The sequence below is a fragment of the Oncorhynchus mykiss genome, chromosome 15 (assembly GCF_013265735.2).
Source record: "Oncorhynchus mykiss isolate Arlee chromosome 15, USDA_OmykA_1.1, whole genome shotgun sequence".
NCBI classification, from domain to species: Eukaryota; Metazoa; Chordata; class Actinopteri; order Salmoniformes; family Salmonidae; genus Oncorhynchus; species Oncorhynchus mykiss.
In genome coordinates this window covers 21,995,900-22,021,042 of record NC_048579.1, presented here as the reverse complement: position 1 = coordinate 22,021,042, position 25,143 = coordinate 21,995,900, and the positions used below count along the sequence as shown (strand labels likewise).

At 42.5% G+C, this 25,143-nt stretch overlaps 1 protein-coding gene across 2 annotated transcripts in view; it reads right to left on the bottom strand.

Annotated features, from left to right (window-relative positions):
* LOC110489805 (reversion-inducing cysteine-rich protein with Kazal motifs) overlaps nucleotides 1–24,225 on the bottom strand; it is a 57,243-nt gene extending 33,018 nt beyond the window's left edge. The window contains exons 1-4 of one of the 2 annotated variants that reach the window (XM_036944063.1): nucleotides 23,994–24,225; nucleotides 8,692–8,750; nucleotides 4,636–4,710; nucleotides 3,307–3,343 (exon numbers count right to left, since the gene is read on the bottom strand). In XM_036944063.1, the coding sequence (XP_036799958.1) occupies nucleotides 3,307–3,343; nucleotides 4,636–4,710; nucleotides 8,692–8,750; nucleotides 23,994–24,063 (241 nt within the window). In that variant the 5' untranslated portion in view covers nucleotides 24,064–24,225. Of the gene's footprint in view, nucleotides 1–3,306; nucleotides 3,344–4,635; nucleotides 4,711–5,550; nucleotides 5,657–8,691; nucleotides 8,751–23,993 lie in introns of those variants that run through there. The other variant, XM_036944064.1, reaches the window with a different exon arrangement.
* Between the last annotated feature and the right edge of the window lie 918 nt (nucleotides 24,226–25,143).

Here is a 25,143-nt window from a genome sequence, read left to right as displayed (position 1 = left end):
TCGTTTAGGTAATATTGTCTCCTGGCTGTTAGTCCGTCTGTGCGGCTGTCTGTCTGTGCAACAGCTGATGATGTGCAGGATCGCAGATTTGAAAACACCGGCGGGTCTGTCCTTACAATGTTTATTTAATGCTCCTAGCTTGAGCTTCTGAATGGAATGGTGTATTTGTGGGCAATTTTCATTCAGCAATGGATTGGGAATATTTTCTTAGTTTACCGCTAGCTAGTTCAAATCTAATTTTGTCACATACACAAGGTTAGCAGATGTTAATGCGAGTGTAGCGGAATGCTTGTACTTCTAGTTCCGACAGTGCAGTAATATCTAACAAGTAATCGAACAATTCCTCAACAACTATCAAACACACAGAAATCTAAAGGGGGGAATGAGAATATGTACACGTAAGTATATGGATGAGCGATGGCTGAGTGGCATAGGCAAGGTGCAATATATGGTATAAAATACAGTATATACATGTGATATGAGTAATGCAAGATATGTAAACATTATTAAAGTGGCATTATTAAGAGTGCATTGTATAAAGTGACTAGTGATCCATTTATTAAAGTGGCCAATGATTGGGTATCACTGTAGGGAGCAGCCTCTCTGAGTTAGTGATTGCTGTTTAGCAGTCTGATGGCCTTGAGATAGAAGAATCTTTTTCAGTCTCTCGGTCCCAGCTTTGATGCACCTGTACTGACCTCGCCTTTTGGATGGTAGTGGTGTGAACAGGCAGTGGCTCGGGTGGTTGATGTCCTTGATGATCTTTTTGGCCTTTCTGTGACATCGGGTGCTGTAGGTGTCATGGAGGCAGGTAGTTTGCCCCCCGGTGATGAGTTGTGCAGACCGCACCACCCTCTGGAGAGCCTTGCAGTTGAGGGCGGTGCAGTTGCCATACCAGGCTGTGATACAGCCTGACAGGATGCTCACGATCTTGCATCTGTAAAAGTGTGTCAGGGTTTTGGGTGACAAGACCAAATCTCTTCAGCCTCCTGAGGTTGAAGAGGTGCTGTTGCGCCTTCTTTACCACACTGTCTGTGTGAGTGGACCATTAAGTTTGTCTGTGATGTGTACGCCGAGGAACTTGAATCTTTCCACCTTCTCCACTACTGTCCCATCGATGTGGATAGGGGGGTGCTCCCTCTGCTGTTTCCTGATGTCCACAATCATCTCCTTTGTTTTGTTGACGTGGAGTGAGAGGTTGTTTTCCTGACACTACACGTCGAGTGCACTCACCTCCTCCCTGTAGGCTGTCTCATCGTTGTTGGTAATCAAGCCCACTACTGTTGTGTCGTCTGCAAACTTGATGATTGAGTTGGAAGCTTGCATGGCCACGCTGTCGTGGGTGAACAGGGAGTACAGGAGGGGGCTGAGCCCGCACCCTTGTGGGGCCTCAGTGTTGAGGGTCAGTGAAGTGCAGATGTTGTCTCCTACCTTCACCACCTGGGGACGGTCCGTCAGAAAGTCCAGGGCCCAATTGCACAGGGCGGGATTGAGACCCAGGTCCTCCAGCTTGATGATGAGCTTGGAGGGTACTATGGTGTTGAATGCTGAGCTGTAGTCAATGAACAGCATTCTGACAAAGGTATTCCTTTTGTCCAGATGGGATAGGGCAGTGTGATGGTGATTACATAATCTGTGGACCTGTTGCAAACTGAAGTGGGTCTAGGGTGGCCGGTAAGGTGGAGGTGATACGATCATTGACTAGTCTCTCAAAGCATTTCATGATGACAGAAATGAGTGCTACGGGGCGGTAGTCATTTCATTCAGTTGTCTTTGCCTTCTTGGGTACAGAAACAATGGTAGCCATCTTGAAGCATGTGGGGACAACAGACTGGGATAGGGAGCGATTGAATATGTCCGTAAACACACCAGCCAGCTGGTCTGCACATGCTTTGAGGACCTGACTAGAGATGCCGTCTTGGGCCAGCAGCCTTGCGAGGGTTAATACGTGTAAATGCTTTACTCACGTCAGCCACTGAGAAAGGGGGGGGCACCGTCCTTGTTAGCTGCCCGCGATGGTGGCCCTGTATTATCCTCAAAGCGGGCAAAGAAGGTGTTTAGTTTGTCTGGAAGCGTGACGTCGGTGACATAGCTGGATTTATTTTTGTAGTCCGTGATTTCCTGTAGACCCTGCCACATTAGCCTCATGTCTGAGCCGTTGAATTGCGACTCCACCTAGTCTCTGTACTGGCATTTTGCTTGTTTGATTGCCTTGGAGGGAATAGCTACACTGTTTATATTCAGACATATTCCCAGACCTCTATCCATGGTTAAATGCGGAGAATCGCGCTTTCAGTTTATCGCGAATGCCGCCATCCATCCACGGTTTCTGGTTAGGGAAGGTTTTAATAGTCACAGTGGGTACAACATCTCATATGCATGAGCTAGTCGGACCATATTTTAGATTCCTCAGCATGACCAGTATGCTGGACACCGTGGACAGTGCCAAAAAAAATCACAAAAACCAGCTCTGTCTACTGGTCAGTGAAGCTAATTAGCAAGCTAGCTAATTTAGCTGGCTAGATAATAGATACATCCACACACGCATTGCTTGTAATGTGCATAACCTACTGGTGGGTGATTAGCCTACAGCCAAGTAAACGTTAATGCACTTACTCACACACTTTTCTGGAGTTGCTAGCTGGTTGGTTATTTTCCCCTTGGTCGATTTATTTTATAATAATCCTATAGTTTCTGAGGGTGTTTGCACTGCAAAAGCAAGAGATCAAGCAGATAACGGCAGCGCTATATAGCCTACCGTTGTGGTGCAGTATATCATTGTGTGTTAATTAGAATAACATTATACTGCTATAACATCCATAGCCAACTCATTTTTATAATACGGTAGAGTAACCTAAAGTGCCAGTTGTAGGCTACAAGCAAATGAGAACACCAGCTGTCTGGTACTGATCAAAGGGCCGCTGGCCCAGCGGCCGCTTGAGAAATCTTAGGTAGAGCACGTTATGATGTCTTGCCTAGGTTTGTTTACAAACAAGTAAAACTGTTGCCCCGATAGTTTGATATTTCATGAACACAAACTACGTAAATGAGACTTACTGAGTCTGGCTTTAAACTGTGGACTTATATGGACTTTTAGTGTGGGCTCAATGGGTACACCGTGTTGAGCTAAGCAACACTGTGAGTGTGTGTGTGTGCGCGCGCGCGCGCGCGCGTGTGTGTGTGTGTGTGTGTGTGCGTAAGGATCAACAATGTTTTTGCATCTGGGAGGCATTATGTTATGTTCTGACAGGTAGATTTGTCTGTAACAGCAATGTCTCCCTTTGAAACGCTGCCTGCAGATCTTACCAGGTAGTGTGGAGTTGATGCAAATCCAAAGCTCATTCTGTGAAATACAGAAGAAAGGTCATAGCATTATAAACAGAGGACCAACGCCAGAACAAGCAAGAGAACAGGAGAAGAAAATGCCATGAAAATGCCCAGTTCATAACAGGTTGTTTTGACGTACGGTGGTTTCTCTTTAGTTGGGACAAATTAAAAATGTAGGGGCCTTGTGTTGAACATAAGTGAGCATGAATCAACAGGAAGACCTCTGTCAGGGGTTTGTAAAAGTAAGGATTTCTGTGCATTTCTAGACATCCTGTCCCAACATTTTTTTCAGCCCTAGAAAAAATGACCTCAGAGAACTCCTGGCTCTGGTGAAACAACAGGCTATTGAATTTTATAGAGAGCATTTTATTTTTAATTAAAACATATATGAATGCAGTGGAAAAAAACAACAGAGACACATAAACTCATAAGAGCTTTGTGGTGACATACTGTGTGGGATTAATAACACAGTAATAAACACAAACATCCCAGGCTCCTCTGGATAGAGAGCACAACGCATGGAGAAGGAGCAGTGAGTGGCTCAGAGAGCACACTCTCTCTCTCTCTAGCCCTAAACAAGATGATCAACTTTAAAAACTGGACATTGTCTGAGGTTCAACTCCGTACATCATTGTAAACACTCACTCGTGTCAGTCAGCTGGCTCGCGAAGAGAGGAGCCGCTTGTCAGGAGGCATCACTATAATTTGCGAGGCCGACGGAGAGACATTATATATTTACATGAAGTATAAACATGATTTGTGATGAAGGGAAACCCAAGAAAGTTTCAGAACATGAAGGACGACAGGGGGCGAATTTTAGTACATCTTCTATTACACCTCACAGAGCCAAGAATCCCTTAGAACAGCTTTGAGATGTTTTGCGGGGTCTGAGAGCGAAAGGAACCATGGAACTTCAGTGCTAACATGCCGGTGAAATCGTTTCCAAAATCCAAACATCTAATCCATTTTAGCAAATGAGTGCAAGACATGTGTTCAAATAAGATAAAGTATTTACCTCTAGCTAATGACAGACTGGTTCCTAATTGGCTGTTTCGTGCAGATCAAAAACATTAGGGTTTGTAATTACGTTGGTGGGTGAGGAGTGTTAAGCCTGGTTTCAAGCTCCGCTTTTTGATACTTCTTTTCTACTTGTAGCCAAACCCGGTGCAATAGACTTGTGATTAATGCGTATAAGCTTTACCACGGCCACCGATACATTTCCTCTGTCAGAATGAAAGATTTCATAGCCAACTTTATTACAGACGCATTTGACCGAAGACTATTTGTAGACCAGAAATCGGCACTTACCATAGACTCAGGGCAGTAGCTTGGTAATCGCTGTAGTAGGTGCTTCAAACGAGATTCACTTTTTATGGTGGCGAGCTGGAAACAGAAAACCAGTGTGTTATAATGAATTCAAAACATGTTTTCACCAAGAACAATATCCATACATTTGCAATATAGATAGCTAAATAGTTGGGAAGAGATTTTCAATCATTTACAATTCCATGGCACATGGTTTATGAACTGATACACAAAACAACGCTGGATTCATAACGTAGAGTTTTTCAATTTAAATGATACAACATTCTTGCAACCACTACAATATTATAAATATGGGGGATAGCTCTGCAGATTTTGCTGCGAAGAGACAAAATCATTAGATGGTTTGTTTTGGTACTGTCCATATGTAGCAGGTTCAGGAATGGATGAAGAATTGCAACATTTACCTGGAGCTAACCCTGCAGATAGCACTGCTGGGTGATAAAAAAAATGATTGTCAATCGATCAATAATATAATAATACTCTTAGCAAAAATATTTATCTTTAATTGACAATGTGTAGAATCTATGAGAAAAGAAAGGTTCAGAACTTTTGTGAAACATCACAGCACAGTTGAAAAATATATGGCAAATAGAAATCAAAAAATAATAAAGGAATATATATATATATATATATATATATATATATATATATATATATATATATATATATATATATATATATATATATATATATATTTACAAAAAATATAAGGGGGATTGGAAATGATGCGGACAATTACATTTATGGAAATCACAATATATCTGCAATATTACATCTGATCTACCCCCCCCCCCCCCCCTGACACCTCTAATCTATGTAAACAAGTTTTGTATAATGAAATTCTCATGTAACAACAGTATCGTAACAACAACAGCCATTTGGTATGCTTACACTTACCACTCAATTAACAAGACTAACGTTTGCCTGAGAAAAGTAGAAATCGTCCCCAAATGACAGAAGAGTTCATCTTAACTCTATTCACACTCAGGCGTGGCTCTCTAGGTCGTGTGACCCTGCGACATAAAACAAACATGGCAGGGCCAATGACAGCTGCCAACTGTGGCCTTATCAACGCAGGGTGAGGAGCTGTTGGTTGACTCCCACACGGTCTGGGAGAATCCTGCGCCTGCCAACACTCTCTGGCTTAGTGCACAGTCATGAAATTAACTTTGGAAGATTCATAGCCACTTAGTCAGAGCAATCTAAAAGACTAAACACATGATGGGAGTTGGGAGTTGATGTTGTTTTTGGTTGGTCTCCTTCACTCCTTCGTTGTTTAACTTCACACAAAAAAAGCCCACAGTTGGATTCAGCGTGAGAAGTGATTGTGTAATATCTGAGTAATATGTTGTAAAGAGTGCAGTAGTAGTAGAGTATTTCTACACTAAAGAGTTCAGCCCCCAACTGTTGAACGGCATCTTCCTTTTGACTCGTCTGTGATACTGACATCTACACCACCGAGATCTGCTATTGTTTTATTCTAACCAGGGTGATAAAGTTGGCTTGTTCTGCTTTCTGTTCATGCATTCTCACTGTTTATCCTCATTACTCAACATTCTATCCAGAACATTAAGTGCACATGGAATGAATCACCTGAAACGAATAACACATTCTTTATTTGTGAGGTGAAATACATTGAGGTATACGCTGGGGACTGAGGGACGGTAATCTTCTTACAGTTGGAACATTCCCAAGATCTGTACCTTCGAAAGCAGCTGTCGAGCGGTGAGTTCTTGGCCGTTAATAAAATACATCTGCAGAACACTACAAAGACGTGGTTAATTTGGGCCATGGAAACGTACAACCTACACTCTTAGAAAAAAGGGTTCCAAACAGGTTATTCGTCTGTCCCCATAGGAGAAGCCTTTTTGGCTCAAGGTAGAACCCTTTTTGGATCCAGGTAGAACTCTTTTGGGCTCCATGTAGGACCCTCTGTGGACAGGGTTCTAAATGGAACTCAAAGGGGTTCTACCTGGAACCAAAAAGGGTTATTCACCTGGAACCAACAAGGGTTATTCAAGGGGTTCTCCTATGTAGACAGGCGAAGAACACTTTTAGGTTCTACGTAGATAGCACCTTTTTTACACTGAACAAAAATATAAACGCAACATGTAAAGTGTTGGTCCCATGTTTCATGAGCTGAAATAAAAGAACCCAGAAATGTTCCATATGCACGAAAAAACGTATTTCGCTCAAATTTTGTGCACAAATTTGTTTACATCCCTGTTAGTGAGCATTTTTCCATTGCCAAGATAATCCATCCACCTGAAAGGTGTGGCATATGAAGAAGCTGATTAAACAGCATGATCATTACACAGGTGCACCTTGTGCTGGGGATAATAAAAGGCCACACTAAATTGTGCAGTTTTGTCACACAACACAATGCCACAGATGTCTCAAGTTTTGAGGAAGCGTACAAATGGCATGGTGACTGCAGGAATGTCCACCAGAGCTGTTGCCAGAAAATATAATGTTCATTTCTCTACCATAAGCCGCCTCCAACATCGTTTTAGAGAATTTGGCAGTGTCCAACCGGCCTCACAACCGCAGACCAAGTGGCGTCGTGTAGGCGAGTGGTTTGCTGAGCACAGGAGGCTGCTGAGGGGAGAATGGCTCATAATAATGGCTGAAACGGCGTAAATGGAATGGCATCAAACACATGGAAAAATACATATCTGTATTCCCAGTCATTTGAAATCCATAGATTAGAGCCTAATGAATTTATTTCAATTGACTGATTTCCTTATATAAACTGTAACTCAGTAAAAACTTTCAAATCGTTGCATTTATATTTATATTATATTTTTGTTCAGTATATAAAACTTCTCTCTCTTTCTCAGTCCAACTTTGAAAGATAAATAAATGTGGGGTGCCAGACTGAAACATCCAAAGAGGAATGACCTTGTCCTTTCAGAGACTGAAGGCCTCCCCTCATCAAAGAGGTAGTCATCCCCTAAGAAGAAATGGAACACTGTTTACACGGAGCCCTGTGGCACACCCCTGAAAAAAAACACTTTCTCTGCAGAAACACAGCCGCTTGCAGGGACGCGAACAAGACGGACATTATATCTCTGCCCTCTCCCCCTTCTTTCTCTCTCTGTCTGTCACTCTCTTACTTTCTCTCCCCCCTCTATAATTTGGATCTCCCCCCCTCAGTGGCAGGTGCAGTGCTGGGGACAGGGCGACCTTGCTGAGCGTGGTTCAACACTACAGCATCAATGAGTCTCTCTCTCTCTGTAAAGGGGAGGGGGAGAGTGGTGCTGGTGGTACGCCATCAGTAATAGCCTACTGAAATGGGCTAGGGGTCTGCCCTTTTTCGGTTCCATAAAAAATAAAAAGCCTTTCAGATGTCTCTTTCATGTCTTAGTGAGACACAGAAGGCAAGGATCCATGAAATTGTGCACTGCTTTGGCAGATTCCTTCACTACAATAAATAAGAATAAGATGCAGAGATACAGATGTAGGATCTTAATTTGAGATAGTTTGCTACAGCAGGAAAATAATCCTGCAGCAACGGGAAATGTGAATTATTATGTGGATTATAATTCATGGACATTTTTGTAGGGATCGATACCTTTTTTGTTCGGGCAAATCAAGTCTAACATTTCAAAGAGGAAATGCAAACTTGTAGTGTATTTGAGTTTTTCAGCGTTTTCTAAAGTTTGCATTACCTGCTGTGCAGGAACATTCTCGGAAACAATAGAGTGATCAAATTAAGATCTTACATCTGAAGAGCGCGAGAGCGAGAGAGAGAGAGAGAGCTAGAGAGCGAGAGAGGGCATAAGAGGAACAAAAGAAGATAGACCCCTCACCTGCTCCTAACTCAAATGGGAGACAGGCAGAATTGTTATTCTAGCGCTCATCGCTACACTTCAAAGGACAGAGAAAAAAATACATTTCAGTGCTCTTCATCAAATAGTCATTATTTATGAGCTACAAATAATACGGAGACCATTGTGCTGGGGCTAAAGTTCTCTCACTCTTGTGCTCTACTTTAAACTGTGTGTGTGTGTGTGTTCAGTCTGTGGCCTCCCTTACCTGATCGCATGCTTCCCTACATGGTGTGAGTTCCGCAGCATGGTGGCAGCAGGACGAATCTGTGGAGGAGAAACAGACAGACACGGAGGAGTTAGTCTTTGCAGAGAAAGTCTTTGCTTTGATACAGTAGCACTCACTCACTCCCCAGCTTGTTTTGTCTTAAGCCCTGGCAAACCCGGAGAGACTTTCCAGGCGGGCGGCACCTTGAAATCCACCCATAAATATAACGGATTCACAGTGGCTTAAAAACACAGTTCTGCTTTGGGGCTGGAGCGATTGATTGATAATGGTATTACAGCTGAGCTTATGTGTTTGTCTCAATACACCTATTTCATCCTTTGTGCGTCTGGTCAACAATGTCTGCAGACTAAACAGATCTGGAGTAAGCTCTTATTATCTACCCTTTCAGAGCAACAAGTGTGTATTCTTGAGAAAGCTTTGGTCTCTGCTTAACCAAGACATTCTGCCCCAACGTAACCAACGCAAACACATCAATGGCCTAACAATGAAGATGATACAATGCATTTTACCGCATCATTTTTGTCAGGACATCTTAAGATGCTCAAGACTGGAAACATACACAATATTCAGTTCCATACAAAAAAACAAAAAAAAGTTTACATGATAGGTCAATGAACGTTTTCTTCTGGTAAATGGAATAAAACTGTCAGAAGAGACGTTTGTGGTCTTAAATGAAAGTGAATAACCTCAATTCCATGACCTGAGGACATATAGCAGACAGATCATCGGGCTTAATGGGACCCAGAGAAATAGAGAAGAGGGGATGGAGAGAGAAATAGAGGGGATGGAGAGAGAGAGAGAGAGAGAGAGAGAGAAGGTGGAGAGACAGAGAGGAGAGCGGGTGGAGAGAGAGAAGACTGGATAGAGGAAACTCACACACATGCTCAAGCCAGACTTCTAGCCTTCCGAATAATAATCACAACAAGAGGAAAAGGTCTCTTCCAGAAACATATTAGAATCTGTTTATGCTCCTTGAGGAAATGTCATAATTATCAGAATTCTCTCTCTCCAGCTTTTTGTCTTTCATCTCGGCCCAGACATGGTCTTCGTCTCCTCCTCTCTTCCTCCCCTTCCATTTATGTCTGATCCAGGCTCAATCCTTTCATCAACTTGATTCTGTTTTCTTTTCCTTACTCTTGTCTTCTTAATGTCGATCTCGTATCGGTGACACGCTAAAGGAGGAACAACAAACGCAGTGGTGGAGATGAAAGTGTTTTAGGGTCTAAGTGCTGCATCGTTGACCGTCTGTGATGTATCCGAGTGGGTCTGGTCTGGGTAGGGTCCTGGTCTGGGTTCGGTCTGATGGAAACCAGAACCATCCTAGTTGTCTTTGTAATGAGACACAGATCTCTCTGGCTTGACCCCCAGTAGTAGCCTTTAAAGTATGTGTGTGTGTGTGTGTGTGTGTGTGTGTGTGTGTGTGTGTGTGTGTGTGTGTGTGTGTGTGTGTGTGTGTGTGTGTGTGTGTGTGTGTGTGTGTGTGTGTGTGTCTGTGTGTGTGTGTGAGAAAGAGAGAGTTTGTGTGTGTGTGTGTGTGTGTGTCTATGCGCATCAGTGTGACACCCCTTAGCGTTCTCTCTGCGCACCGCTACAATTTCACCTGTCACATTGTTGTTGTTCTGAGGTGAGAGAGCCTTCCTGTCTGACAGCCCACGCTAAACAAAAGCTGTTGTCATATTGCTACGATGGTTTCCATTGGCTTCTAATGACACCACATTCATTAGGAGGCTATAAAGGCCTGGGAGTAAACAGAGAGAAGCAGCGTGACTAACACACCAGAGAGGAAGACATGGGTCATACGAGGGGAGCTAACAGAATAGCGGCAAGCAACACCAGTGACACCACAAACAAACCTTGCCCCGGCCTGAATCATGTTGGTTAACTATGTAGCAGGAACTGACTCACCTTTTCTCTTAACAGAAAAGACATGTCAACATGTCATGTGACCTATATATAGAACTACAGAGCGTGAGTGAGTGCAGTAAAGTGGATTGGCGATGCAGTTGTCTTGGACAGAGATGGTCTGTCATTAGAGGTAGGCAGGGACTTGGAAAGGGTCTCTGTCTTCTCTCCAGCCACTCACAACCACAAGGCCCCTTTTAGTGAGTCAGAGAGCTAGGCGTCTCCGGGTGCTGACTCACTCTCTCTTTCTCTGACTCTTTATCTCCCTCTCTCTCAACCTCTCTCCATCCCTCTCTCCTTTTCTTGAAACCCAGTAACATATGCTAGCACTTTGAGCTAGCCCTGCTACTGTGTCCCTGTTTTCAGAGGAATAGTAATAATCCCACCCACAAGCCACATGAAAGGAATTCCCCTCTTCAAGCCCCCCCCCCCCCCCCCCCCCCCCCACAACCTCTCTCTCTCAGTACACACTCCCACCCCAACCCTTTTAATGCCCCCCTCCCACGCTAACTCAACCCACCAGCCGCCCCACAGACCAGCCCCTCTGGACTCCTCATGCCCTGCTCCCCAAACTACTTCACACAGCAAAGTTGTTTGCAACGAAAGGAAGGAACACGTTGGCCCGGCTCTCATCTCTTGTGTGAGTTACGTGAAGAGGCAGCATTTGATGTTCAGATATTTGAAGTGAGGGAGTCAGAGGCAGCGACAGAGCGAGAGACAGAGAGAAAAATTGAACTCTGGCAGAAATTAAGGCCAAAAACTTAAAAGGGTCGGCACTTGACAGCCTCGGCAAAACTGATCAAACGGGAATGAGAACCAGACAGAGGGAGGGAGTAGGGACAGTTTACAATATGGGGCCGTGGAACCCCGTGGCTCCGTGGCTTCCACCCAGAGGGAGGCGCCACAACAGCCTCTGGATTCCATTCATGCCATGACCGATGCAGTGTCGTGGTGAGGAAGAGCAGGCCTCGGCATCCTGGCTCTGTGTGTCTGTGACTCTGTCTTCCCCTGTCCAGTAGAGGAGAGGAGAGACAGTGGAGGAGTACAGTATCACCACGGTAGTGACTGTTCTGTTACTCTCTTTGCCTCAACTGACACATAGCCAGAGACATGCCACTCCACCATAGACAAGAGGACAGGGTGGGGGTGTCATTAATACATTCTTACCCGAATACGAGTTGAAAATTGCAGATTTGGGCACTGATAAGCGCCTAAATTGGAACGCAGAGCCTGTACAGTGACATCCTATACATGACGCAAGAGCTCACTCACTCCTTCACAGCTCTGTGTGGATTTTGACTGACAGACATCCTAAACTTGAGAACCGCGTGTGACAAGAAGTTGCCCCCATCCCTCTCGCTAATTGGGCCACTTTTGCTAATGTTTTGTTGTACGACTAAGGGAAATGTTGTAAATTAAGATTGTATTTTGAAAATTGTATTTTGAAAGATGAGACGTTGAGGATTATAATAAATACCGCTTTAATGTCATACAAGCAAGCCAAACACCCATGTCATAAAACTCACGTCATATACAGTGTCAACATTTATGATCACTATGTTTGATGTACAGTTACAAGATGACATGACGTCATACCCTGGGCTGTTCTGAACAGAATGAGCCTATGTTTGTTTATTGTGAAGAGAATTCACTGTGGAACACGCACCTGAATGCACTCACGACTCCTTTCTATGCTCACCAAAATGACCATCTGTTTCTCTGACTGGCCCTGTGAAAGCCTATTACTGTAACATTGTAGTTTATAACTTAGCTAGTCATGTTGGTAATAGGACAACCTTTCAAATGAGTGCATTGAAATGACTTGAGAACTGAGCACACTTTGGAGATGTGTGTGACCACTTGGAGACTCCAGTTAGTCCTCTCACTCAAACCCTTGTCATTTTATTTGCCTTATGTTGAACCTACCCCACATTTTCCAGGAATACTGTTATCATGTTACTGAATGTATCCAGTGTATTTTGAGATTTTGTTCTCAACAAATGCTGTGAAAAGTACAGTAAATGTAAAATACACATAAAATCAACCGTGTAATGTTTGGTTTCAGTCTTGTGCCAGGTGAACTGCTATGTCCTCTACTTTGGTCTAATCATTTCCCCATAATCTCCGAACTGTTCCCTTTCAATTGCTACCATGGTTATGCATTTAATATATCTTCTGTAAGAAACATTTCAATGTAGCCCTAAACATATAGGCCAGTTGCTAGAAGAGTAAAGCGTTAACATGGCAAACCTTTCTGGGCAGGGGAGAGAGGAGAAGAAATAAGGGAGGAGATACCAGCTAGCTATGTAGGAGGAGAGAGGAGGGACGCAGGTTGGACTGGACAGGGCGTGTGGAACACGTCAGCCTCAGTCATCCTTCATTAAAGTGAGTTAGCGTTAGTCACCAACCGCTAGCAAGCCTAGGAGCACTCACCAGGGGGAGAGAGCCGAGCTTCAGCCGACCCAACCCAAGTAGCCCTGTAGCAGCCTGCATTGTGGTGACCGCAAGTCCGCGCTCCCCTCTCTTAACGAGCTGCCATTTTAATGACACAATTGGCGCGGCCAGTGGACCATTCGGCCTCCAGCCCTCCTCCTCACCCGTCTGTGTCCGTACGGCTGTTCGCCTGCCCCTCTTTGTGCTCCTCGCCCCGGAGAGAGGCCAAACAAATTACCCGTTGCCAAGGGCAGACAGTTGATAAAAGCCATGGCAACAGCACTAGTTGTGCACTTTTCGTGAATTGTTGTGTTTTTATCTTGTTTTGTTGTTGACATTGTTATCTTTATGTTTCTATTGGGATGAATGGGCCAGCAGTGGATGGTGGCATGGTGCGATGAGGTTGTACAATATATGGAGGTCGGAGGAGGAGGAATGAATTGGCCAGTGAGGCACGTCGAGCCCCGCTGCGAGCCCTTTAATAGACAATGACAGGCTCTGGCTGTGCGGAGTGGGGAGAGCTCATCAGCAATACACAGAGCTGGGAGTCAGAGGCCCCAGGAGCTGCTAATGAGCATAGTAGGCCTAGAGACAGACTGACAGAGAGACAGACAGACACCACGAGGACACACAGTATATAATGTACAGTAACAGGACAGGACAAGACAGGCCCGAACAGGACAGTAGAGCAGAGCATAGTAGAGTAGAGTAGAGCATGTTTTCCCAACACTTTCCAGTGCCTGTATTGGTGTCAGAGTGTTTCCTCAGCCAGAACAGCCTGTAGGGTATGTATGTAGTCAGCTCTGAGAATGGACTGCACTGTATGGGGGAGAGGAGAGCACAGTGTGAGGGAAGTCACAACACACACAGCTATCTTCAACTCCAGGAGATAACGGATGAGTCGGAATGGGGCCTGGTGTGGTGGGTAATCCATCCATACTGTCAGGGGGACAGAGAGAACACACATGGTCCCTCACCGAGGGGTTACACAAACACAATGGAGGTGGTGACTACTGAAAGGGCTTTTAAGGGTTGGTCATCTGAGGTAGATGGGTGACAGACACATCACTCTATGTTGTGGCTGGTTTAGTGGGGCTAGGGGGTCGTGTTTGCTGTGAAGGCCTGAAGAATGAGTGAACCCTTCCACCGGCACTCAAGAGAAAACATACTTTCTGGCCATGCAGGCAGGCAGGCAGTGTGTGTGTGTGTGTGTGTGTGTGTGTGTGTGTGTGTGTGTGTGTGTGTGTGTGTGTGTGAGAGAGAGAGAGAGAGAGAGAGAGAGAGAGAGAGAGAGAGAGAAATACAGTGAGAGAAGTGTGTGCAGTCTCTCCTACAACCCCATCTGTCAGTGTGTGCACGCACATTCATGAGGGGGACACACTGCCCACCTCAAAAGCACCCTCTTCTTCTCCCAGTGTGATGCCCCTTACTTCTCCTCGCGACTCGAGAGCGGGAATCAATCACGTCAGACGCGCCGCTTTCATCGGCGGGACGGAGACATCTGCCAAGACGTACCCGTCCCATTTCCTGCCCCGCTACGCATATACAAAGGGACATGTACCGTATGACTGGCCTGAAAGATCACAAGACTTAGCACTCACAGCAGATGCAGTCTGACTTTCCAACTATACAATGCACAGACTGGCGGCTAATAACAAAGGCATGGAAGGAAGAGAAGAGAAGAGAGGACAGAGGAGAGGGTAAGGAGGGAAAAACGCCACTACAATAGCTCAGAGCTGGGGAAAAACGCCACTACAGTAGCTCAGAGCTGGGGAAAAAACGCCACTACAATAGCTCAGAGCTGGGGAGAAACGCCACTACAATAGCTCAGAGCTGGGGAAAAAACGCCACTACAATATCTCAGTGTCAGCTCTGAGAAAGCTACAAACCGCTGAGTCATTTTAACACTATTGCACAACATTTGTCTGAAATGTAAAATATGTCAACTAAAACGCTGACAGACACGCAATGTGGGACGGCCATCTTTAAGCCATTATGACTGGCTACAGCTACATTAACTAACCTCGCCCAGGCTGTAGCTAGAGTTCAGCAAACTGTCTTCCATAACTCCATGACAATAACAATCTAATTGAAATTCTTGTCTTAAGGTGTCAACATCTGAAACAGTGTTTGCCAAACTCTGTGCTACATGTCTGTGGCTCGGGTGCTCACCCAAGCCTCTGTAGTAACTGCGTGGGTGAGTTCAGTAGCTATCTGGCCCTGTGTGGTTGGAGTAAATCCCTCTGTCCACACCACAGATCGGTTTGATCCTGCAGTCTTGGCACCAGCAGCAGACAGAGACAGGCCAGTGTTGTGTTGTGTCTGTCTTTACCTAGTGGGCTGGCCGAGGCCTTGGTTGGTTCAGCTGCTTCATTCAGCTGTTTTCTCTGCTTAGCTTACTGGATATCTGGGCCCGTATTCACAAAGTGTTTCTGAGTAGGAGTGCTGATCTAGGTCAGTTTTGCCTTTTAGATACCAATGAATGAGGCATCGGGGACCTGATCCTAGATCAGCACTCCTACTCTGAGACACTGCGAATACAGGCTCTGAGATTTGACAAAGCAGCTTCAGGCTTTAACAGTTATACATTTGACATTTTAGTCATTTAGATGACACTCTGCCACCTACAGGAGCAATTAGGGTTAAGTGCCTTGCTCAATGGCACATCGGCAGATTTTTCACGTAGTCAGCTCGGGGATTCAAACCAGCGACCTTTTAGTTACTGTCACAATGCTCTTAACCGCTAGGCTACCTGCCGTTAGAGTGTGTGTTGATGCGGGCCGGCCTGGGACGGCTGTATTTTCTGCTCACTGCCGTCCTACGGTCCGACGAAAGCCGCTTCCCGTATTTTGCCACAAAACACAAGGCGGTCTTCAAAGGAGAGAGTAGGGATAAAATGGAGGGGTATTTATGCTATAACAAACAAAGCTGGAAATAGCAGCAGCGCTAGCCCTGGCTGAAGCGTATAGCCGCTGATGAAGTGTGGAATATCAATGTGCCCCCCCCCCCCCCCCCCCCCCCCCCAAAAAAAAAGCGGTTCCTGCCAGTCCGCTTCCTGTGCGGATGCTCTTGTGGAGGTTGCTTTGTCTTTCGCTCTGTGTCCTTTCTCTCTAAACAACTTAAACAATATCAAACCTCTCGATTTCAGAGACGAAAATGTCAATAATATAGCAGACTAAAATGAACTTTCTAATCTCATATTCTCTCCTATTGTGTTTCAGAACTCAGCCTAGGATGTCCTCTTCTCACCATCGGGGCTATAAACATACACAAACACAATGGTGAATAGTCATGGATTCTTGTCTGATGTTTGGGCTGCTCCCGCATTCCTCTCTGGCAGCCTGAACCCTCTAGGGGAGAGTTTAATGCCTCTGGGTCAAAGGTGACTTCCTGTGCATTAATACATTGCGATCTGACATAAGCAGGGAGGCATTAAGGGATCAGTGTGTTGTGAAGAAATGTGGGAGAGACTAGAGACACAGACGTTTCCTCGCACCAAAACTCTTTCTGTTTCCTGATTCACTAAAAAGATGTGTAGGCCTTTGTACTACAGATGCAGTCAAATATAATGGCACCCATGTACGAGTCACTATTTATTCAAAAATAAGTTGAAATTGAAAAAACCTTTGGTGTTAACACGTGTATTTATTTTATTTGATGCACAGGACCCAAAAAATGATAATCTAAACTGAAATTGACATTTTTCACTTCAAAGTCAAAACATGGCCTGGACTAAATTATTCTAAATTCTAATGAATTAAGTTGGAGGCAAGTGATTCTCTGCAAGTGTAATTGATCCTACTTGTTGTAAGTTGCAGGTACCACCAGGGTAAAAAAGCCATTAACCCGTTTTGAGGAAGAAGAAAAACACGTTCTGCTCCATTGCACTCCATTGTAAAGTGCAAGGCAGCCAATATATTGGACCACATCTGTATATGAAATATTAGGAAGGTGTTCCTAACGTTTGATATGCTCCGTATATGTCTGCACTATATGAAAATATATGTCTGCACTATATGAAATATATGTCTGCACTATATGAAATATATGTCTGCACTATATGAAAATATATGTCTGCACTATATGAAAATATATGTCTGCACTATATGAAAATATATGTCGGCACTATATGAAAACATATGTCTGCACTATATGAAATATATGTCTGCACTATATGAAATATATGTATGCACTATATGAAAACATATGTCTGCACTATATGAAATATATGTCTGCACTATATGAAAATATATGTTGGCACTATATGAAAACATATGTCTGCACTATATGAAATATATGTCTGCACTATATGAAAACATATGTCTGCACTATATGAAATATATGTCTGCACTATATGAAAATATATGTTGGCACTATATGAAAACATATGTCTGCACTATATGAAAATATATGTCGGCACTATATGAAAACATATGTCTGCACTATATGAAATATATGTCTGCACTATATGAAAATATATGTCGGCACTATATGAAAACATATGTCTGCACTATATGAAATATATGTTGGCACTATATGAAAACATATGTCTGCACTATATGAAAATATATGTCGGCACTATATGAAAACATATGTCTGCACTATATGAAATATATGTCTGCACTATATGGAATATATGTCTGCACTATATGAAAATATATGTCGGCACTATATGATAACATATGTCTGCACTATATGAAATATATGTCTGCACTATATGAAATATATGTCTGCACTATATGAAATATATGTCTGCACTCTATGAAAATATATGTATGCACTATATGAAAATATATGTATGCACTATATGAAAATATATGTCTGCACTATATGAAAACATATGTCTGCACTATATGAAATATATGCCTGCACTATATGAAATATATGTATGCACTATATGAAATATATGTCTGCACTATATGAAATATATGTCTGCACTATATGAAAATATATGTATGCACTATATGAAAATATGTGTATGCACTATATGAAAATATATGTCTGCACTATATGAAAACATATGTCTGCACTATATGAAATATATGCCTGCACTATATGAAATATATGTATGCACTATATTAAATATATGTATGCACTATATGAAATATATGTATGCACTATATGAAAATATATGTATGCACTATATGAAAATATATGTCTGCACTATATGAAAATATATGTCTGCACTATATGAAATATATGTATGCACTATATTAAATATATGTATGCACTATATTAAATATATGTATGCACTATATGAAAATATATGTATGCACTATATGAAAATATATGTCTGCACTATATGAAATATATGTATGCACTATATTAAATATATGTATGCACTATATGAAATATATGTATGCACTATATTAAATATATGTATGCACTATATGAAATATATGTATGCACTATATGAAAATATATGTATGCCCTACATGAAAATATGTGTCTGCACTATATGAAAATACTGTATATGTACGCACTACATGAAAATATATGTCTGCACTATATTAAATATATGTATGCACTATATTAAATATATGTATGCACTATATGAAATATATGTATGCACTATATGAAAACATATGTCTGCACTATATGAAATATATGTCTGCACTATATGAAAACATATGTCTGCACTATATGAAATATATGCCTGCACTATATGAAATATATGTATGCACTATATTAAATATATGTATGCACTATATGAAATATATGTATGCACTATATGAAAATATATGTATGCACTATATGAAAATATATGTCTGCACTATATGAAATATATGTATGCACTATATTAAATATATGTATGCACTATATGAAATATATGTATGCACTATATGAAAATATATGTATGCCCTACATGAAAATATGTGTCTGCACTATATGAAAATACTGTATATGTACGCACTACATGAAAATATATGTCTGCACTACATGAAAATATATGTCTGCACATATGAAAATATAATGTATGTAGCACTATATGAAAATATGATCTATGGATTTCACATGACTGGGAATGCAGATATGCATCTCTAGGCCTCACAATGGGCCTCAGGATCTCGCCACAGTATCTATGTGCACACGAATTGCCATCGATAAAATGCAATTGTGTTCGTTGTCCGTAGCTTATGCCTGCTAATACCATAACCCCACCGTCACCATGGGGTACTCTGTTCACAACGTTGACATCAGCACACCGCTCGCCCACACGATGCCATACAAGTGGTCTGCGGTTGTGAGGCGGTTGGACATACTGCCAAATACTCTAAAACGACATTGGAGGCGGCTTATGGAGGAGAAATTAACATTCAATTCTCTTGCAACAGCTCTGCTGGACATTCTTGCAGTTAGCATGCCGATTGCGCGCTCCCTCAAAACTTGAGATGTCTGTGGCATTGTGTTGTGTGACAAAATGTCTAATTTTGGAGTGGCCATTTATTGTCCCCAACACAAGGTGTACCAGTGTAATGATCATGCTGTTTGATCAGATTCTTGGTTTGTCACACCTGTCAGGTGGATGGATTATCTTGGCAAAGAAGAAATGCTCACTAACAGGGATGTAAATTAATTTGTGCACAAAATGTGTGATAAATAAGGTTTTTGTGCGTCAGGATAATGTCTTGGATCTTTCATTTCAGCTCATGAAACATGGGACCAACACTTTACATGTTGTGTTCATATTTATGTTCAGTGTATGAGTGTATAATAGACTATATGACCAGGAGAAGCAAATTCCTGAGTAATTATTCAAATCAACAAGTGAATGAATAGAGAATATTAATATTGTCATCATAACCCCTCATCCATGGAGACCAAAGTCTCTTTAATCAATGGTTGATAGATAACTTGTATTTATTCAACTGACTTGTGCTCAAATGAGTTTATTTGATTCCCTCATTGAAGTGTCTTTACCAGAGTAACTAGACAGGAAAATCGACCAACAACTATCAAATAAAAACATGAAAGTGTGTTTTTAACACATGCTGGGCTGGCAAATTATTTGACAAAAATCTGTGTCCCTCCATCACGCAAGATCCATAAGAAACCAGCTAAAGAAGAGAATGTACTCGGGGTGTGAAAACATCAAAGGCCATAAATTGTGTCTTGCATCTATAAAAGTCTGCTCCATTGAAGAATCTTCAAAAAAATTCTTCACACAATATTCTAAAGAGATAAATGATGATGAATGAAGTGCTAGATATCTAAAACAAAGTTCTTGCCATCACTAATATCTTCCTCCAGCTGTTTTAAATGACATCTGTGAGGATTGAGGGACTCATAAAACAACCAGAGGGAATAGAGAGACCGGGTGATGGGTAGCCTCAGAGCTAAAATTGGATGCGGGATTGATCGACACCAGGGTCCAGTTTGAATTCATCAACCCCAATACACTCCCATTTATGAACCTCATAGCAACACACAAGCAATAAAGCAATAATCAATTACACTGCTGCTGGCACATTACAATCTTCAAAAAGTAAACAATAGGCCTTTCAGTATTTTTCTCCAAACATGGCCATAGGATGGTGGTCCCTTAATGTTTAACCATGATTGATGACCAACTTTTTTGGGTCAGCCACCCACATTCTGGATTTCAACAAACACAATCAATGTGTTGAGCCACAAGGCCCACCACAACCCAAAATAATTCAGCCAAGATCCAACAGTAAGTGCTCCTGACCTATCGTTTGGGAACAACTTCTTATAAAAAATGTGCATGCCTGACTCCACATTATCTACATATAACACATAATCATACATAGTGTGTCTAACGTTTGGACTATTTTACCCTCACATGGAGGTGCTACACCTATGTGTCTGTGGTTGTGGTTACGTAAAGATAGCCAGTGTGACCAGCAGGTCCATGTGCGCTCCAGGTGTGCAGCTCACGTAGGGCGCTGCACATTCTTCCAACCCCTGGAGGAGCACCTGAACATCATCAGTCTGTGTGGAGCAACAGATGTTGAGGCCCTGATTGTATTCCAGCCTCCAGATGGAGGGAGTTCGTCCCGCCCCTCTTTTCATATTCAATTAGGAAAATCAAAAGGGACACAGAGCCGGCCTGTCCCTCCACTGACTACACACACACTGGGGAACATGCATCTGAGGTGGAAGGATGGGGGGGGGGGGTTGGACAGATAAGAGTATGAACAAACATAATGAACTACATATGTCCAGGTAGAGGGAAAAGAGGTGGGGGAAGAGGTGTGTGTGTGTGTGTGTGTGTGTGTGTGTGTGTGTGTGTGTGTGTGTGTGTGTGTGTGTGTGTGTGTGTGTGTGTGTGTGTGTGTGTGTGTGTGTGTGTGTGTGTGTGTGTGTGTGTTTTGGGGGGAAGGAGAGGTAGTGGGGATGGAATCAGCTTGAGTCTTTTTTTGGCGAGTGATCAAATGAGGAACCCGTCTTGTTCTATTACATAAGTTCCAGTTCTGTTGCTGCCACCCTCTGAGCCTGCCTGTCAGACAGTCTGCTCTGGACCCATTGAAATGAACAAAGGTCTCACCTCCCTCGGGAGAAATGCCACACTTTTAGGCAAAGAGCGTGGGAGGGTCTTTAAAATCCAATCTACTTGTAAAATAAAAAATAATAGGCCTTTGTTGATGAGATGCAAAACCAGCCTTATTGCTATACAAATGGATATGGAGTTTAATAGTGTGTAACTTTCAAGTGAGTCCTGTACTGATCCTATGTCAGATGGAACCATGACTATGTGGTGTTCCCCAGTCACATTCAGGTATAACTTGACAATCTTGACATTTATGGTGGCCCTTAATGTAACAACTTCAATGTTGTGTCAACATAAGTACATATGCTTTACAGAGCCTAATCTAATAACCTGAAAACTGTTCAGTTATGTCTCAGATCTGAAACATAATATACATTGATATTAATGTAAACCAATGTTCTTGCAAACATGCTCTTTACTCTCCTAAATGAACAATTATTGGAGTCAGATCAAAATAAATACCATTATTTCATTTATTTCAATAACCACGTGCCAAGTTAATAGCTTTGGTAGGCTACACAATCACATTTTTAAAACTTTGCATAAAAATGACGATACCTATTATACTATTGCCTATTATTTGAATTTGCTTAGAACAAAACAATAAGTACATTTGTTGTCTGTAAAAGCATGGCACAACATGATGCAAAAAAACGATGCATGCTTGAAATGACACACATTTCAGATGACGCAAAGACTGTCTTCCATTCTATTCTGTCTCATGTTCCTAAACCAGCCTTACTTCGAGGACTAGCCTGAATAGCCCATACATGAAAATAAACTAAAAAGGAAAGGGGGAGGTAGTTTTAGCTAAGTGGGGAGAAAAACATTCAGGGAATTTTTCACACGAAATAACCGAGGGAGTGGGACAATGAGAAAACCGTTATCTTGCGGCAGTGGTCACGATTGGGGCCAAATTCGTTTCCCAGATGTTCCCAAGGCGCGAGGACTACGCTATCACATTGTATAACTTTTCACAAAACGGCCCATGTGTAGGTTAATTTATTCTCTTCAGTTCATAATGCCAGCTGGCTAAAGTGGGTCCTAACTGCAGTTCTAAACGATGCCTCGTCTTTCATGTCCAATGCACAGTGTGACAGATTAGAGCGATATTTACGCGAACTAATCCACATCCTGAGCGCATGTGGACACACAGCACTTTTCACAACATCAAAGTCCTCATATAGCAGATGCGAATTTATAGCTGCTGCTGCCACCCTAACCCCATCCGTAAAGATTGAGGAATCCCGCACCAATGAATGATGTGGCCAAATGACTATTGATAAGAAAGGTACGCCTACAATGTTGCCTTCAGACATTGTTGTTATATTGAAACGGGGGTGCGCAACAAACAATCACTTTTGCCAAATTCATTAGCATGAGAAAGCAAAGTCAAGGGCAGTTGTCTAACCCTAATAAAAGTCTCGCCTACATAGCCTAAACACTGTATTTGCTAATTGACCGGTGTGAAGGATTAGCCGTTTATCGTTATCAAAGGACTCGGTACTGGTACCCCGTGTTAGTCATTGTGGAGCCTATGCAGTTTTATTCCTCGTGTTATTATATTTCTATGTTTGTTTTTTCTCTCTGCATTGTTGTACAGAGCCAATAAGCAGCCTAAGCATTTCACTGATAGTCTACACCTGTTGTTTACGAAGCATGTGACATACACAATTTGATTTGATTTAGGCTACACTTTCATTCACGTGGTGTCAAATGTTCAGCCATGTTATTACCTAATGAGTAAAACGTTGAGATTTTACATCACACAATATCTAGCTAGTGCCCTTAATAGGATCTACTATAGCCTAATCAACAGGCTATTCTAAGGCACCGAAGAGAAACAAATATAACACGTATTAAATGATGTAATGTCATGACCAGAATATAATAGTCTACAAACTATGGCTGGCAGCAGTTCCATCACCGGTAAAGGGACCCTCCCCATTTGCGTGATACAATGTGTCAGAAATGAGAGGTAGAAACCAGCGTGACACAATGTGAAGAAAAACTACGGATATCATGTTCACAACGGAAAAACCTATGTGGGGGGGTCATTACTGTATTCCCTCCGAAACACTAGAAAAATGTCACCTAAACGTCCCAATACAAAGTACCGTTAGAAAACACAAAGTGTGGTCTGTTCTGTTCATAAAACAGTCTAGCCTACAACGGTTGCTGGCTACTCACAGGTCTCATACTGCAGGATGCGTACTGTAGAAGTGAATCAACAAGTTAAAACTCGGCGCAGTGAAAACTTGGGTCGCCTACAAGGATTTGCTCTCACTTGAGCGAACTTTATCATTGTATACCTTGCATGTTTTGAATCAAGTACAGACCCCAAGAGCACAAAAAATGGACTTAGAGAGACACAGGCATATCAATTACTGTATGTAATGTTTAGCGAAATAAGAAAAGCGAAGCGGAGACTTACCCTGAGTAAGAACCAAATCGTAGAAGTTGAAGGCGAGAAGAAAAGTCACTATCTCAAAACACACATACATCTTATTGAAATCCTAAAGTGCATTGTGAACGAAAAGACAAATAAAACACTGCCGCTTTGACAAGCTCCATGAGACCCTCTGTGTCGGCTACATTAGCGTATGCGGCTCTCTCTCGTGATCCGCTCATATACAGGCCGAATAGTGGAGGAGATGGAGAACTGGTGGTCACACACAGCGCATACTGGGCATGCGCCTACGGGACAAATCCCACCGGTCAGAAGAGGGCTGGGTTAACAGTGACATACGTGTGAGAACAGTATAATAACGCCGTTATTAATGCATGGGTGTGGTGTTATTGCCTGAAAGTATTTCATTTGAATTCTAGAGATGTCAGCCAATTAGGCTTCTAGAATCATGGTGTCCTCTAGAAATATTTTGAAATCTTTTTTGTCATAAAATGTGAACTTTTCTTGCATTCTTGCACAGACAAACCAGTACAATGTCTTTGTTCAAACTGAGCCATCAACACATTTATTCATATAAAAGATGGAAATATAAATCATCGTTCTCCAGCAAAGCAACTGTCCATTCTGCAATATCCCAGACTATAAAACGGGAAATACAGTGAGCGAAAAAAAATCAAATGAACTATATAGGCTAATGTATGTTTGACCATCGAAATCAACGATGACAGCCTACACCTGCTGTTCCAAATGATACAGCCTAAATGTCCCGGGGAAGCAAACATGTCATCCGTTATGACATCTGGTCAGCGGAGATATAATAAGATATAATGCTTATAATGAAAAACAACAACACTGCATTTAGCATGGTCGCCAAGACGCTCTGCGCTCACAAAGGGGCCAATGTTGAGTTGATGAACCAACCTCTGCTGACGGCTCCAAGGCTCATATCAATCACTGAAAGGAACAGCCTCAGCTCAGCTGCCTTGCCGAGGTCAGGTCTACTGCGCTGTGCCATGGGCAACGGATTCTTCTAACTTTACTCTATTTATGCTCCTTTCTAGCTCAGCTGGTAGAGCATGGCGATTATAACGCTAGGGTAGTTGGTTCGATTCCCGCGACCAATGATAAGTAACAATGTATGCACGGAACATATAACTAACTGTAAGAGGCTATG